The 15,127-nt window shown below is 36.3% G+C and overlaps 1 protein-coding gene across 1 annotated transcript in view; it reads right to left on the minus strand.

The window, feature by feature from the left end:
- Positions 1–10,044: 10,044 nt before the first annotated feature.
- LOC141575624 (guanylate-binding protein 6-like) overlaps positions 10,045–15,127 on the minus strand; it is a 32,729-nt gene continuing 27,646 nt past the window's right edge. Inside the window, exon 12 of the mRNA XM_074355270.1 lies at positions 10,045–14,350. Within this exon, the coding sequence (XP_074211371.1) occupies positions 14,331–14,350 (20 nt within the window). The 3' untranslated portion in view covers positions 10,045–14,330. The remainder of the gene's footprint in view (positions 14,351–15,127) is intronic.

Consider the following 15,127-nt stretch of genomic DNA (forward strand, 5'->3'; position numbering starts at 1 on the left):
GAAGGATAATGGAATATTATTCAACACTGAAAAGAAATAAGCTGTCAAGCCATAAAAATTCATGAGGGAAATTTAAATGCATAATATTAAGTGCAAGAAGCCAATACAAAAAGGCTGTAGACTGATTCCAATGATATGACATTTTGGAAAAGGCAAAACTATGAAGACTGTAAACATATGAGTGGTTGCCAAGGGTAAGGTGGGAAGGAGGTATGAATAGGTGGAGCACAGTGGATTTTGGTGGAGTACAGGATTTTTAGGTCAGTGATAATATGATATATTATCACACTCTGATGATACTATAATGGTGGATGTATCATAGAATGTAAAAAACACCAAATGAACCCTAATGTAAGCTACTTATGGTCTGTGGGTGAGAATGATGCATCAATGTATGTTCATCGATTGTATCAAATGTACTACTCTGGTGGGGGATGCTGATAATGGGGAAGAGTGTACATGAGTTGAGCACGGGGTATATGGAGACTGGGCACTTACTCTCAATTTTGCTGTGAGCCTAATACTGCTCTAAAAATAAATTTTAAAAAACAAAATAAAACCTTGGAAGACATGATATCTTTTTCCAGTTATATTGACTAGGGCACTTTTCATTTTAACTGATATTAGTGCTTCCTTCTAAGGATTCAGAAGACTGAAACAGCAATGGGGAGAGGAATGGTCTTAAAAAACAAATCTTAACAGCAAATCTAAATCATTGAAAATGAAATCACTCTCAAAGTAAGAATGTTCATGTTAGGCTGGACATGTTGGAACACCTTTCCAAATGAATAAAAACAGAACAAGTTTCAAAGAATTGTAAATTTAATTCTAACATATAGTAGAGGGGTAAGTAAGTGTAAGTGCCATAACTCAAGTGTACACTCAGTGACAACTGTGTCCCCTTCACTACTTGAACTAAGAGTAACATCAGATATGTCATGGCTTATATTCTTAAATCACACAGACCCAGTTACTTGTGCGGTTGTCTGCCATTTTGTATTCCTTCAAGGGTGAAGCTATTGACTAAGAAAGCCGGGGCAAAAGAAAGTTATCTTGGCACTCACAAACCAAAGAGCATTTTGGGGTCTCAGGATGTGGAATCTGAACACATGGAGGGTACTGGAATTGTTAACTAATTATACTGCAGTTTGGTTGCTTCTGTGTCTTCAAACTAACATTTAGGTTTAGCAGACCTAACAGTCTGATAAAAATACATGCCATTTCATTTTCTATTGGAAAGCAGTGAACACAGCCTATTTTAATTTGATCACGTATTTGCAATTTAAAATTTTCATACTGATATCTTTTCAAGGACTTTTAGAAGTTTTTGGTAAGGCAAATTTATTCAAGAAAATTAACAGATAGGTTTTTGTTTTAAAACTTACCTGCCCTTCTCTTGGGAGGAGGGAAGAGGGTTGCTGAGAGTGGGCAGCAGGGCACTGCTGCACCCCTCTCATGGGCTAGAAAAGTGGGGGTCTGTTTTCAAGAGTTGGGAAAGATGCTTAGGACTGTCCAGGTCCACATGCAAGGGACTTTGGAAGTACAGTATTTGTGTCGGGCCACCACCTTCTCACAGGTACATCCTGAGTAAATTGTTATTTACAGATGTGCTTTGGATCCTAAGGGAAGACTCGGAGGAGAATCAAAGAACTTAACTCATACACAGAAATCTCTTTATCTTTTCTTACACTGTGTGCTTGTTACAGAAACCTGAATCCTATTGAGAGACCAAACAATGCTCAGAGGGTTGGAGAACTCAGGTTTATTATGCCAATGGGCCCAGAGGAGTTAACACTCCAAGCTCTGGGCCCTGTCTTTAGGTTTACAGAGTCTTTTATAGGGTTTTAGGTTTCAATTAAGTTTGCACCATATGCAAATGAGGTGTTAGAAAGGAACCATTTAGGAGTGAGCTTTTGGGAACCAATGGAATTTTAGGGGTAAGTTTTGTTTTCCTAGAGCCAAGCAGTTTTACAGAAGCACAAAAGTAGGAAGGCAATGACCCTGCATGGGAGGTCGTGTTGGCTCCTTTGTGGGCTTTGCCCCTTCATACCTAGAAAGGCTGCAGGGCCATGTGACAGTTTACACTTGTATTAAACTAAGATGTTTAATTAAGGATTCTGGGCCTCCAGGAGCATCTGCTTCTCATAAATCCTTACCCTCAACATAGGGAGGGAATACCGTGGCAGAGGGGTCTTGCTTTACTCTTAAAGAGGGTTTTATGGCTAATAAACTGCCAGTACACCCATCTACTGCCCTGCTCATTTCCTTCTACAGTTGAGTGGCCTTCCTTTGAAAAGTAACAAAGAGCCTTGCCGAACAAACAGAAAATTAATCCAAATTCAGGAATTTGGGGGATTTAAAATTTCTGTTTTCCTCATTCAACCCCTACTCTCATCCCCACCCCAGATTTAACTGATTCTTTTTGCACAGACTCTCATCCTCAACACTCTGATTCAATTAGGCAACATCTCTATCTCCAGATTGCTACAGGGATCACACTCCCATTAAAAAAAAAAAAAGTTTTTACAGGAACCTCCCAAAGGAATAAAATAAAAACTATAAAAAAACTCAGCATTTGAAGCATATCTGATCAGTTTGTATAAATGAAAATAAACAGCACAACTGCATTATATGAGACAGAGATTTGTCTGACAGAGACTGATTAGGACTATGGATTGAATTACCCTAAAAAGGAGTGACACTGCTCTATTCTATCTTTGTCCACTCCATTCTGAGCTGGCACCTGTTCTTCCTGAGTCTTGGAGGAAAGGCTGAAAGAGCATCCCTTCCTTTGGTCATCGATAGAATTTTTATTGAGCTTATGATTGTGAGACAGATGAGAGTATGAGTTTATGGACAGATTTCTTAAGGTAACTTAGATTTGGGTTTTGTCCTCAAACTGACTACAATCTGGAGGGGACAATAAAAGCTACAGAATTAAACATAAAACAGGGGAAGAAGTGAGTGTTATGAGAAATACTCATTGTGAAGTCATTACATTAAAAATTGAAAATGTCTAATTTCCCATATGTGTCTTTGAATATTTAGAAAGGAATATTCTCTCCCCTTCCAAATCTATGAACAGAGAATGCATTCTTCTGTCACAAATACCTATGTGATTTGGGGGAGTCACTTAACGTCCTTGGGAGTCAATCTCTTTATCTATAAAATAAGAGATTATAAACTAGGTGATCTGTTAAGATTTCAATTCCAATGAGGATATGAGTACAAAAGTGACTCCCATCCTTGGTAACCAAAGTCACCATTAGCAGGAAGATAAAATGCTCAAGTTTATTAAAACCATATCAACTCTGGTTTCATCTCAAATATGTAGCTTATAAATGTGTTTATTTTATTCCATTTCTCATTAATAAAATCACCCTCCATGGTAACAACACATATTACTAACACTGGAAAAAGTGGGCTTCTGAACTTGGGATATTGCTCCTGGGAATCCTCCTCTGAAACTGTAGCATCAAATAGATGTTTCTTTGTTTCTTCTTCCTCCTGTTTCACTTCACATAAACTGCTGCCTGCATTACAGTGGGGAGAAAACTGAATAACCTCAAACGCTCTTCTTGAAGAACTTTAATATTACTCACATGATTCGGGCCCCAAAAGAAAAGAGAATATTTAGGAACCAGAAATTACTGGCATCCCAGGGTAGGCCTTATAATGAGAAATACAAAACCACTTGGTGTTTTATGCCTGTTCACAGTTTTTTGACTACATTGCAATCTCTTTTAAACATGACAGGTAGAGTCTTGAAATATGCTCAAGTCCTTAGAGGAATATCTGATATTCTCTAAGGGACCCTCGATCAATTTATTTTGATCAAAGAAAGTCAATTATTCTGTTCATAGAAAATTCTGAAAGACTCAGTCACTATTTCCAGAGCCAAATTTGTCAAAGTGTAAAATTGTGTTTAGAAGTCTCATCATAAATATTAAGCACTCATTTTGTGCCCATCAGTATGCTAGATATCAAGCACGATATCAAAAAAGCATCAGTCTTGGTTTCTGACCTCAAGCAGCTCAGAACTTAGATGAACACATAGAAAACAACCAGGTACTACTTATATGAACAGATGGATCAGTGCAGATGATAATAATCAGAAAGAGTCTCATGAAAGAGAAGCAAAATTTAGAAAGACCTAAATTCTATACCTTTGCCTTATCTGCCCCAAATATTGTCTTAAAATGACCAATCCACCCTCAGGGCTCAGTCAATCTCTTTCTGGTAAGCTGAGAATATCCAGAAGAAACAGACATAGAAATACTCTGTTTTCTACAGCATCTCATTGGTTTGGGGAAATATCTAGGGGTAGGCTCCTCACATTCATATGATAAAGGGGATGACTGTGAGCAGCAATGTGGTCAGTTCCTCTGCCCAATGGCACAAGCAGTCACAAATAACAGAAATGAAAGTATCACTATAAATTGTGTTATTGAACTGCATGACCCACATGGAACAATCAACTCACTCCTAGGTTTGGCAGGGCCCTTCTGAGTTGATTCCCTGAAAAACAAAACAAAACAATAAAAGCCAAACCAACCAAAAAATAAAAATTACATATAAAAAAGAGAGACTCTGAGTGTCATCAGCTTTGCTCCATGTGGCTGCCTTGATAAGAGTTCAGTTTTCTCTGTCATGAGAAAATTTTTATGATTAATGGAAGAGAGAATATTATCCAGTATTAATAGTTCTTTTCCAATTCTGTATTCTAAAATTATTTCTGATAATGGAAAATTCTCTATTTCTTTAAATTAATTAAAACATTGAAAGTCTACAGTGTATAAAAGAAAGCACTGGAGTTCTGGAGAGGTGAGGCAGAATACGAAGGTAAACAGGAATTATTATTCCTTTTCTCAGAGGTATGTACTCTACAGGGGAAGCATGCAGCACCTGAAAGTGGAGGAGAGGTTGGTGGGCCATGCAGGTTTGAAGGAGGAGCATAGGAACATGGATCTGGGAAAGTTTGGCTAGCTTTACAGTGCTTAATTGAAATACTACTTTGGAATATTTTCTCAACATCAAGGTTCAAGTTTGTTAGTTCTACTGAGACAGCAGTTCAAAAGAAAATAACAAAAGTGAGAAGGCATTCATGGCTTTGCATTCTCAGAAAGTCATCCTGCTGGTTCAACTGTGTATAATTGAGCATATTGTCATTGATAAAGAATTTTTATTTATTTTTGATCAAAGACTTCACCATGTTTTCCTGACCTTTTCAATCTCCTGATTGCAGAAGTTTAAGGTGAGCTTTGCTCAGGCCTGGGAGAAACTCTGAGAATGACTCCTGAGAATGAGCTCAGTGGTGAGAATTCCAAGGACAGAATGAGGTGGACTTTGAACGTGTTTTTGGAATAAGGTAGCTTGACTAGAAACTGTAATTGTGCAAGGCCAGCTATGCACTTCTGTGTGAGCTGATCCCTTATCATGGTCCCAGTCTTAAATATTCATGACCAATTACTCCGTGTTCTCAGTACCCACTGTGCTGATTGACCCTCTGCCTTAACTATATGACATCCCTTCCTTTTATGACAAGTGTTAGGAAGGTGACCTTCCAGGCTCTTCTTCAAAGGAAAAACACAATTTCCTGCAGCAGGATGCCCGCCATCTCCAGCTAATCTGTCTTCTGGGAAGATGTCCAAATATTTCTTTGAAAGTTCCCTATGCATCCCATTTAAAGAATATGTACTGTCATCTGGGTCCCATATTGAAATCTGCCACACAGGAGCCAGCCATTTATTGACTATTGTCTCTTTCCCATCCATAAAATGAAGACTTCTAAGAAAATATTTGCAAGTGAAGCCAGGCTGAAAGCTTAGAATTAAAGCAGAATTGGTGCTCCTTAGCTCCTGTGAAGTGATCAAAAAAAGCCCTGATGGGTTCTGCTAGTGACTGAGACAGTGCTTGCTGGGATCCCTGTAAGGATTCAACCTGTGTTCCCTGGACCATGTTGAAATCTGGGCAAAAGTTTTCCTGATACTGTGAAAGCAGCTGGTTTCTGAGGTTCCTCATAGTCAACTCTTTCATTTCTTTGATTAGAAGTAACCCAGGTCGAGTCCCAGCTAGACCTTGATTCCATGCCCCCCCCATCATTTTTTCCTCAATGACTGTGTGTGTATGTATTTGTGCACATGTGTTTCTTGGCCTAATATTAGGCTATCTGTTAATTGTAATACACATTTAATACTGAACTTCAATTCTAACCTTAACTGATTCTCTAAGACTAGGACATAATATGTATGCATGTGTCTGTGTATGTTTGTGTATATATAGTTTGTTAAGAATTTTTAAGAATCAAAATAAATTGTAAAAGAACAAGATTCAGAACATTTTAGAGATAGAGAAAAAGAGATATGTGCCAGAAAGTGTATGAGAATTGGTATCTTGGGTCCTGCTTGTGGCTCTTCTGGCCGTGATATCTGGGGCAAGCAACTAACAGTCTAGACAGGAGTTTCTGTTTTCTATGTGTTTAATGTATCTATCCTGGACTATATCAGAAGAGAAGATAGGACTATTTCATGTTCCAGATATCTCAGACTTCGTTTCACTTTACTCATTCATTTATCATCCAACAAATATTTATTCTATGCCTACTGTGCACAAAACACTGGACTGGTTTCTGAGGATACACTGGTCCATTTGATGGATGTGGCCTTTGCCCTTCTGGGGTCCACAAGTCTCCAAGCATTCCTCCTGGGACCATTAAGCTGGGCATGATAAATCAGTGAGGACTAGCTAACTAAACCCCAGTGTGTCCCCACACCACCATTCTCTTTGGCTTTGTCTCCTGAATCCTACGTATCCAAATGCAAACACATCTTCCAATTATCCAGTTATTCTTCTACTAACTTATCTCTGCCACCTTCTTTGTATCCAACTCACTCTCTCTACCAAATTGTTTTTGGAGGGATCTCTGTAAGAAATAAGCAAAAAGACATGTGCCCTCAAGAAGCTTAAAGTTAAAAAAAAAGAGGCAAATATGTAGCTGGATATATGAGCAAATATAGGGCTGAGTAGACTCTTCTAATACAGGATATTGACATGGTTCAGAGCCTATGACTCAAATACGCTTTATAATAGCTGAATGTAACCAGGTCACCTTATGAAAAAGAGCAGTATGATAAGAAATCAGGTGTCCTTTATCTCATTACAAAATTGAAGGGCAAAATTAGTTGAGTCTTACATTGGTAGATGAAAGAGTGGTTTAAAGTGCAGAGGACTTCCCAGATTTCTCAGAGAAATTGAGACCTAAAGGGCAAATTAAAGAACTTAAGGCTTAAGGAAGCCTGTTGTTTTTGTGAGCAGAATAACTTTTGGTGTCTGGTAAAGGCCTCTGTGTAACTGGGGCAGTTAAAGACAGATTAATTACAAGTAAAAGTGAGAGGGGAAGCATACTGAAGGATGAAAACAAATATATAAGTGGGTATAAATTTTACAATTTTACCTTCGTCTTTGAGTGAACTTGATTATCAAATAAAATCCCTGGATTTGCTTAATTTACTTAACCAATTCAATAATCAGGTATAATATTTTGCTCTTCAGGGTCCTCAAGGACAAAAATAAAATGTGTGCATTCTGACAAAACACAATCATAATGCAAATAATTTCTATTTATAAACTATTTTATAGTTCATGCATATCACTCAGTGTATTACTGTCATTTCAAAATAATATGCTCTCTCCTCTGTAGTCTGTACATCTGAGAGTGACAGCATCTATTAGCAGTCCCCAGTCTTGCTGAGTCATTCTGTTCATCCTCCTGTAGCTCAGCCGTCATTCAGAGGCCTAGCAGGTTGAGAGTTTACAAGTGCTTAACTATGGTTCCCTAACTTCTTCTGCAGGAATGCTGCAAGAATGTGGACCACAGGAGGGCAAAGGTCACATCCATCACATAGACTAGCACATCCCCAGAATCCACTGCATTGTTGTGCATAGGGAAGGCACCAAATAAATATTTGTTAGATAATGAATGAATGAGTGAAATAAAGTCTGAGACTTCTGAAATGCACATCTTCTTTATCTTGTATAGTGCAGTGTCTTCTCAAGATTTAATCCCTAGCTCTGTCTACATTAACATGTTCTTACTTGATTGAGGAATTAACACACTTAAAGACTGGGATTTGGAAGTGAGAAGGAGTACATGGGAGTGATTCAGGAAAACAAGGAAATGAGATACAAGTGGCAAAATTTGTCAAAGTAAGCTAAAAAAATACTTATTACAAGATTACTTATTATATTTCTCATGGCTGTGCATGTCTTCATCTTCACCTTCTGGTAACATATACATCCAAGTTGAATTGAGCCATTTTTCCCAAATCGAGGATCTTGTGACTTTAAAGTACCATAATATCTTGAGATTTCTATGACAAGTTTTGACCAATGGGTTCTAGAGATGCTGGAAACCTTGAAAGTATAAAATAACAAGACAGTGTAAAAACATGAGTCAGAAAATCATGACTGCCTTTAGACATAGCTACTTAAATATAGCATGGTGACTTTTAGTATGGATTCTAGAGCAAGACTACTTAGATTCAAATCCTGACTTTGCTCTTGTGAGCTATTTGATTTTTGTTGTTAATTAATTTCTCTGTGCCTTAATTTTCTATTTGAAAGATGACTTGTGGTGAGGATTAAATAAACAATACTCTTAAAGCAGTTCTAGGCATATAGGAAGTGCCGTATTAATCTTAGCTCTTGTCGTGATCCTGGTTAAATCACTTATCCACTCTGGGTTTAAAGTTTCCAGGTATAAAATGAGAGATTTTGACTAGATTTTCTCTAAGGCCCTCCTGAACTGATTGTTTTCAAATGCTTAGAGTCCATGTGCTTTTCTACATATATGTATGTAGTTTGTGATAGGAAAGTGTATGATTAGTTAGTAAATGCTTTCCTTGATTGATGGAAGGAGAGGTTATTAGGGGATTCAGGCAGTCTTCTTCACTAGGCTAAATTCCTTGAGGGTAAGAGTGCATCTTTTCCTCCTCAGGATCCCAAGGCCTAATGTGGTGCCTGGGGACAGTGGGTGCTCTGTAAACTGTTAATGGATATGGAATAAATGACTGTGTCTTGTGTACCCAGGTATGTGGGAATGGGAAAGGGTTGTAACTCCTTCCTAAGACTTATTTCAATTAAAGCTACTTACACCGAATATTCAAAAAACATTAGTGCTCTTTTCTGGAGACATTCCTAGAACAAGAATTCAAGTTTGAGTTTTGATGGCAAATTCTTATTTGAGTTCATAAGTCCTGGATTTGAGAAGTAGGGGATAGCAGATACACATAGTTTACTGTGTTGCAAGCACAGATTTGGTGTTATGGCATTGAGGATGGCATGATCAGCGTTAAAATGCCAAGTCTCATTTCTTTGCCATGTATTAATGCCTTTCTTCCAGAGCACCTGTATCTATACATTTGTTCACATGTTCTGTTTGCTCTCATTCATTTTAAGTGAAAAAAAAAAAGAGAAATAGCATTAATTAAAAAACTTAATGTTAAGAAAATGAAAAGACAACTCACACTATGGTAGAGAATATTCACAAATAATATATCTGACAAGGGACTTGCATCCAGAATTCATAAAAACAAAACTAAGCAAAACAATGGGATTTACACTTCCCATTTATTATTTTCTCTATACCTCAAGTCTTTTTTTTTTTTTTTTGCATTATTGCTTTCTTTTTCATTAATGGAATATTTTCTAAAATTACTTTTTAATTTCTTTAGTGATTTTCTTGCTATATATTTTTAATTATTTACTTAGTGATTGCTTTAGGCCTTACCATATATGTCTTATCAAAAACAGTTTCAGAATTACACCAGCAACTTCAGAGAATGTAGAAACAGCATTCCCATATTCTCTTTTCTTTCTTACTGTGGTATTCTTGTCATAGGTATTATCTCTATGCATGTTATAAGCCCAACAATACATCAGTATAATTATTATACCTTTATGTAATTTTGTGCCTTTTAAAGAAACTGAGAGGAGAAACGAGAGCAAGTTTATATGTATAATTTTTTTAATTGAGTTATAGTCAGTTTAAAATGTTTTGTCAGTTTCCAGTGTAGAACACAGTTTTTAAGTTATATGTATAATTATTCTCATATTAGCCTTCTTTCCATTTCAGGTTCTATACATTTTTTCCTTTGGATTCAAGTGAAACATCTGGGGTCAATTCTTAACCCAATGTTGGTTTGTTCTCACCAACCTCCTTGCCCTGCTATTGGTAAATATATTACATTTCTGTATGTTATATGCCCACAAATACAATTAAATATATATTGCTTTATGCTTTTTAAATAAGATAAGAGAAGAAAGGATAAGAAATAGGCATTTATACTCCTTTATAATTGCATAATTACCTTTATCAGTGATCTTTGTTTTTTTTGTGTGTGTATTCAAATTACTGTCTTGGGTCACTTGCTTTCAGCCTGAAGAACTAACTTTAGTATATCTTGTAAGGTAGGTCTACTGGCAACAGATTCTTTCAGATTTTGTTATCCGAACATCTTTTTATTTCATCTTCATTTTTAAATGATAATTTTGCTGGATATAGGATTCTTGATTAAGAGTTTTTTAAAATTTGAGGGCTGAAAATACATTATCCTATTGCCTTCAGCCCTCTATTATTCTGATGATACACATAGTTATTTTTCTCTTGCTGCCTTAAAAATTTTCTTTGGCATTTTTACTATGTGTCTATTCATGGGTCTTTTTAAGTTTATCCTACTTGCAGTTTGTTGAACTTCCTGGATATATAGATTTAAATTTTTTTAGTAAATTTGGGAAATTTTTAGCCACTAATTTTTCAAATATTTTTCTGCTCCTTTCTCTCTCTGTTATTCTGGTACTGCCTTTACTTGTCTGTTGGTATACATTAGTGTCTCACATTTCTCTGAGGCTTTGCTCATTTTTTGTTCATTCTTTTTTCACTCTGTTCTTTGGATTGCATAATATCTATTGATCTATTCTTAAGTACTTTTACTTTCTGCCAGTTTAAATGTATTACTGATCCCATCTAGCAAAGTTTTAAATTTCAGTTTTTGCTCTTTTCAGCCCCCAAATTTCCATTTGGTTATTTTTTAATAATTCCTGTCTCTTTATTAATGTTCTCTATGTGATGTGACACTCTCATCATGTTTTACTTCTAAAATCATGGTTTCCTTTGTTTCTTTGAACATATTTATAATGGCTTGTTTTCTCACATCTGGTCACTCCTGCAGGTGGCTTTATTGCCTGCTTTTCTTCTGGTATCTAGGCCATAATTTCCTGCTTATTTTGCATGTCTCAAAATATTTTTTGGAAAATGAACATTTTAGATATTGCAGAAACTTTGGGTACTGACTTCATCTCTCCCCTCTTTCAGTGCTTGTCATTGTTGTTAGCTTGTTTACTTGTTTAAGGACTAACTGGATTATTTTAGTGATGTCTGTTCCCTGCTCCTCCCCCTCTATCCCCTAAACAGACACAGAATAAAGCCTCTAATGTTTTTCCTCAGAGATTTGTCCTTGGATATGCCCAGCCACTCTGGGATAACAGGGTTTTAGCAGGACTTTGGCAGTGTTTGTCTAGTTACCTGACCACACTAACCTATGAAACTCCACTAACTGCTGGTTAAAAGCTCTATTGTTTGTAACAATGCCCTGGAGAATAAATTATTTACACCCTAATCCAATCATATTCAGGCTGGTATGAAGGGACAGTTCCTGATGGCCAATGTTTGAAATTTATTCAGACTCTAATTCTTGCAGTTGTTTTCTCATTTTTCTCCAGCAACTAATTGGCTTATCATTTAGCCTGCATCTTCAATGAATTTATCAGTCTCCTCTCCATTGCCTCTCACCAACACTTCTACTGTTTTTGAAAGCACCCTTAGATTTGAACTTCATATGCTGTTGGAAATAAAGTTGGCTCCTTTGGGGAGATAATTTGAGCTCTCTGTTCTATGGACTACCTTTCCTCCCAGGAAAAATGTCTAAGCCACAACTCTGGTGCTGGAGTAAGGACCAATAGGTCAATTCTAAGAGACAGTCCAGTTTGAAGAACTAAGTGCTCAGTGGATATATGAGCAAGAGCCCGAGGTGTCTTTGGCTTGTCTCCCTTGGCACAATCCCCTGTCCTATGAGCTGAGTCAAGAGCAATTGGGACCTCAGTGTCCTACCATGCCCAAGGTACAACCTTTGTCTCATGAGAGGAAACTTGGTGTAAGGATGGAGTCCCCACCTGTTGGCTGCACTTGTCCAGAACTTTGCCTCAGCAACAAGCATCATGGGACAGTATGAGAAATGCTAATATCCTGTCCTTCCCAGGAAGACATCCCTGCAACCAGGACCTGGGGGGAGTCAGAAATTTGTGTTCTTGGTTGTACAAGTCTGGGTGGAGTTCCCAGCTCAATGAGTGGAGGAGGTAACAGTACAGATCTTCAAATACTAAAGACTCATCATTTTATGGAGTTTTAGTAAATATTCTTGAGTAAATATGTCCTTATTTGCTGTATATCTGTAGCAACACTTCCATTTTTTATGCTTATAAGGCCAACTATTTTTAAATGGGTTTTTAAAAAATTTCATCAGTTTTGCTGAGGAGTGATTCTGACTTGCACACCATAGTGCCAGAAGTGGAGCCAAGAAGGGGAAACTGATCCAGTATAGATTAGCATTCTCTTTAGCTGAGGGCTTGATGTATCTTTGGTTGCTAGTGGAAGGCCTAAGATATATTTGTAGTATTAAAAATAAAAATTAAAAAAATAATTTTCTAATGTTAGTATCTTAAAAGCAAAGCATAAGATGGCAATTCCTGTAGATGATTTGTTGCTTGAATCCTCTAAGAATAAATCTTTAGAGAAGTGGAGACACAGGAGGTTGCCAGGCATTTCTCAAGGGAGATCATGTGAGCATTTCCAGCAGCCAGCACTCATAACATCTTGGGATGGATACTCTGCTGTAAAGAGACTAAGAGAGCTCAATAGCAGCTATCAAAATCTAAATCATCCTCATAAAAATAATCATAGTAAAGAATATGTAAAGAGTAAAAAGACTCAGTGTAGAGTTTACTAACAGCTGCTCCAGGAACTCAAATCAACCACATAAACATAATTGTAGTAACAGTAATAAAAATAATATAACAGCCACTCTTATTGGACACTTTCTACCTTTTAAGGAATACACTTACTATCTCTAATTCTCATGATCACACAGTAAATTAGATATTATCCTTACATTTATTCAGGTGAAGAGATTAGGTCTAATCTCTTCTATGTCACTTAGCTTGGTTCTAGAGCTTAGTCTCAGATGCAAGTTCTCTGACTCCAAGGCCTGTCCTCTGTACATTACTTACTTAAAACTGTCCAAAAAGAGGTAAAGAAATGAGAAAGAAAAAAGAAAAACAAAGGGTAAAAACAGAGAAGAGAATAAAATGGTAAGGAAAAATGTATAAAAGTATAGTCATGCATGGGAATGCCAGGGCTGGATCAACAGGTGCCCCTGTAGCTCTTCATTAGCACAAATACCCTCTGATTTGGTCTAAGCCTTCTGAGGTGAGCTTCATCAAGGCTCAACAATGCTGAACCCACAAATACTTTCAATGTAGCCCTATCCCTACCTTGGGTTTTTGCTGAGAAGGCTGAGGAAAACTCCCTTAAACTTTCTAGAAAACCAATTGTTTGACAGCATCTATGACACACACTGTATCTCCTCAGAGAGTCTTTTTCTTACTATGTCATACTCCAAGGATCCAACCTTAAAGATTCTGAGGTTTAAACAAAAGACTCTTCAGTCACATTCTTCATTTCATATTTGAGCCCTCCATCTTTTTTTTTTTTTCTCTTATCTGGCAACACCCTGGATTTGTTCTTTGCTTTGAAATCATTTCTTAATTTAATTTTAGGATCATTTCCATTCCTGGGAACTGCTGCTTTGTGTCTTCTTTGCCTCTTCACAAAATTGAGTTTATGGTCTCCATAAGATTATATACCATGACAAAAGTGTCGTACAAGTCTCCTTCAACTTTCACTGCATTTCACAAATTTTGATGAGTTGTATTTTTATTTTCATTTCATTGAATACATTTTAAAATCCCTCTTGAGACTTACTTGACCTATGTATAATGTAGAAGTTTGTTGTTTACTATCCAGGTATTTTAGGACTTTCCAGCTATCTTTCCATTGTTGATTTCTAGTTTAATTTCACTGTAGTCTGAGACATACATTGTAACATTTCTGTTCCTTTCAATTCTTAAGGCGTGTTTAATGATCCATAATGAGGTTTATCTTGGTGAATGTTTCATGTTAGCTTGAGAAGAATGTGTATTCTGATGTCTTTGGTATTCTATAAATGTTGATTATATCCTGTAGATTCCAAATAGAAAAATCAATCAATATAATATACCACATTAAGGGAGCAAAGAAAAAAAATTGGTCATCCAATTGATTCACAAAAATCCTTTGAACAAATTTAATAATCTTTCTTTTACAAAAAAAAAAAAAACTCAAAAATTAGGAATAGAAGAAAACTTCCTCAACATGATAAAAACCATGCATGAAAAATCCACAGCTACATCATATTCAATGATGAAAGACTGAAATCTTCTCCCCTAAGGTAAAGAAAAAGACAGTAATGCCCATTTTTACCTCCTCTATTTAACATACTATTAGAAGTACTAGCCAGTGTAATAAAACAAGGGAAAGAAAGAGATTTAAATTTGGAAATGACATAATGAATTCTCTCTTAATACACGACATGGTATTAAATATAGAAATATCAAAGTTTTCACCAAAAAATAATAGAAAAATAAACAATTTCAGCAAATTTGGAGGATACAAAATCAACAATTAAAAATCAGTTGCATTTCTATACACTAACATGACAATTAAAAAATTAAGAAAGCAATCCTATTTAAATAGGATCAAAGAGATTAAGATAATTAAAAGTAAATTTAGCCTAGAAGAAGTCTTGTATACTGAAAACTATAAACGTTGCCAAAAGACATTAAATAAGACATAAAGAAATAGAAATACATCCATGTTCATAGGTTGGAAGTTTTAATGTCACTAAGATGTCAGTACTACCCAACACAATCTACAGATCTGATGTAATTCTTATTAAATTTTGAATATTTTTCCAGA

The sequence above is a fragment of the Camelus bactrianus genome, chromosome 30, assembly GCF_048773025.1.
Source record: "Camelus bactrianus isolate YW-2024 breed Bactrian camel chromosome 30, ASM4877302v1, whole genome shotgun sequence".
Taxonomy (NCBI): domain Eukaryota; kingdom Metazoa; phylum Chordata; class Mammalia; order Artiodactyla; family Camelidae; genus Camelus; species Camelus bactrianus.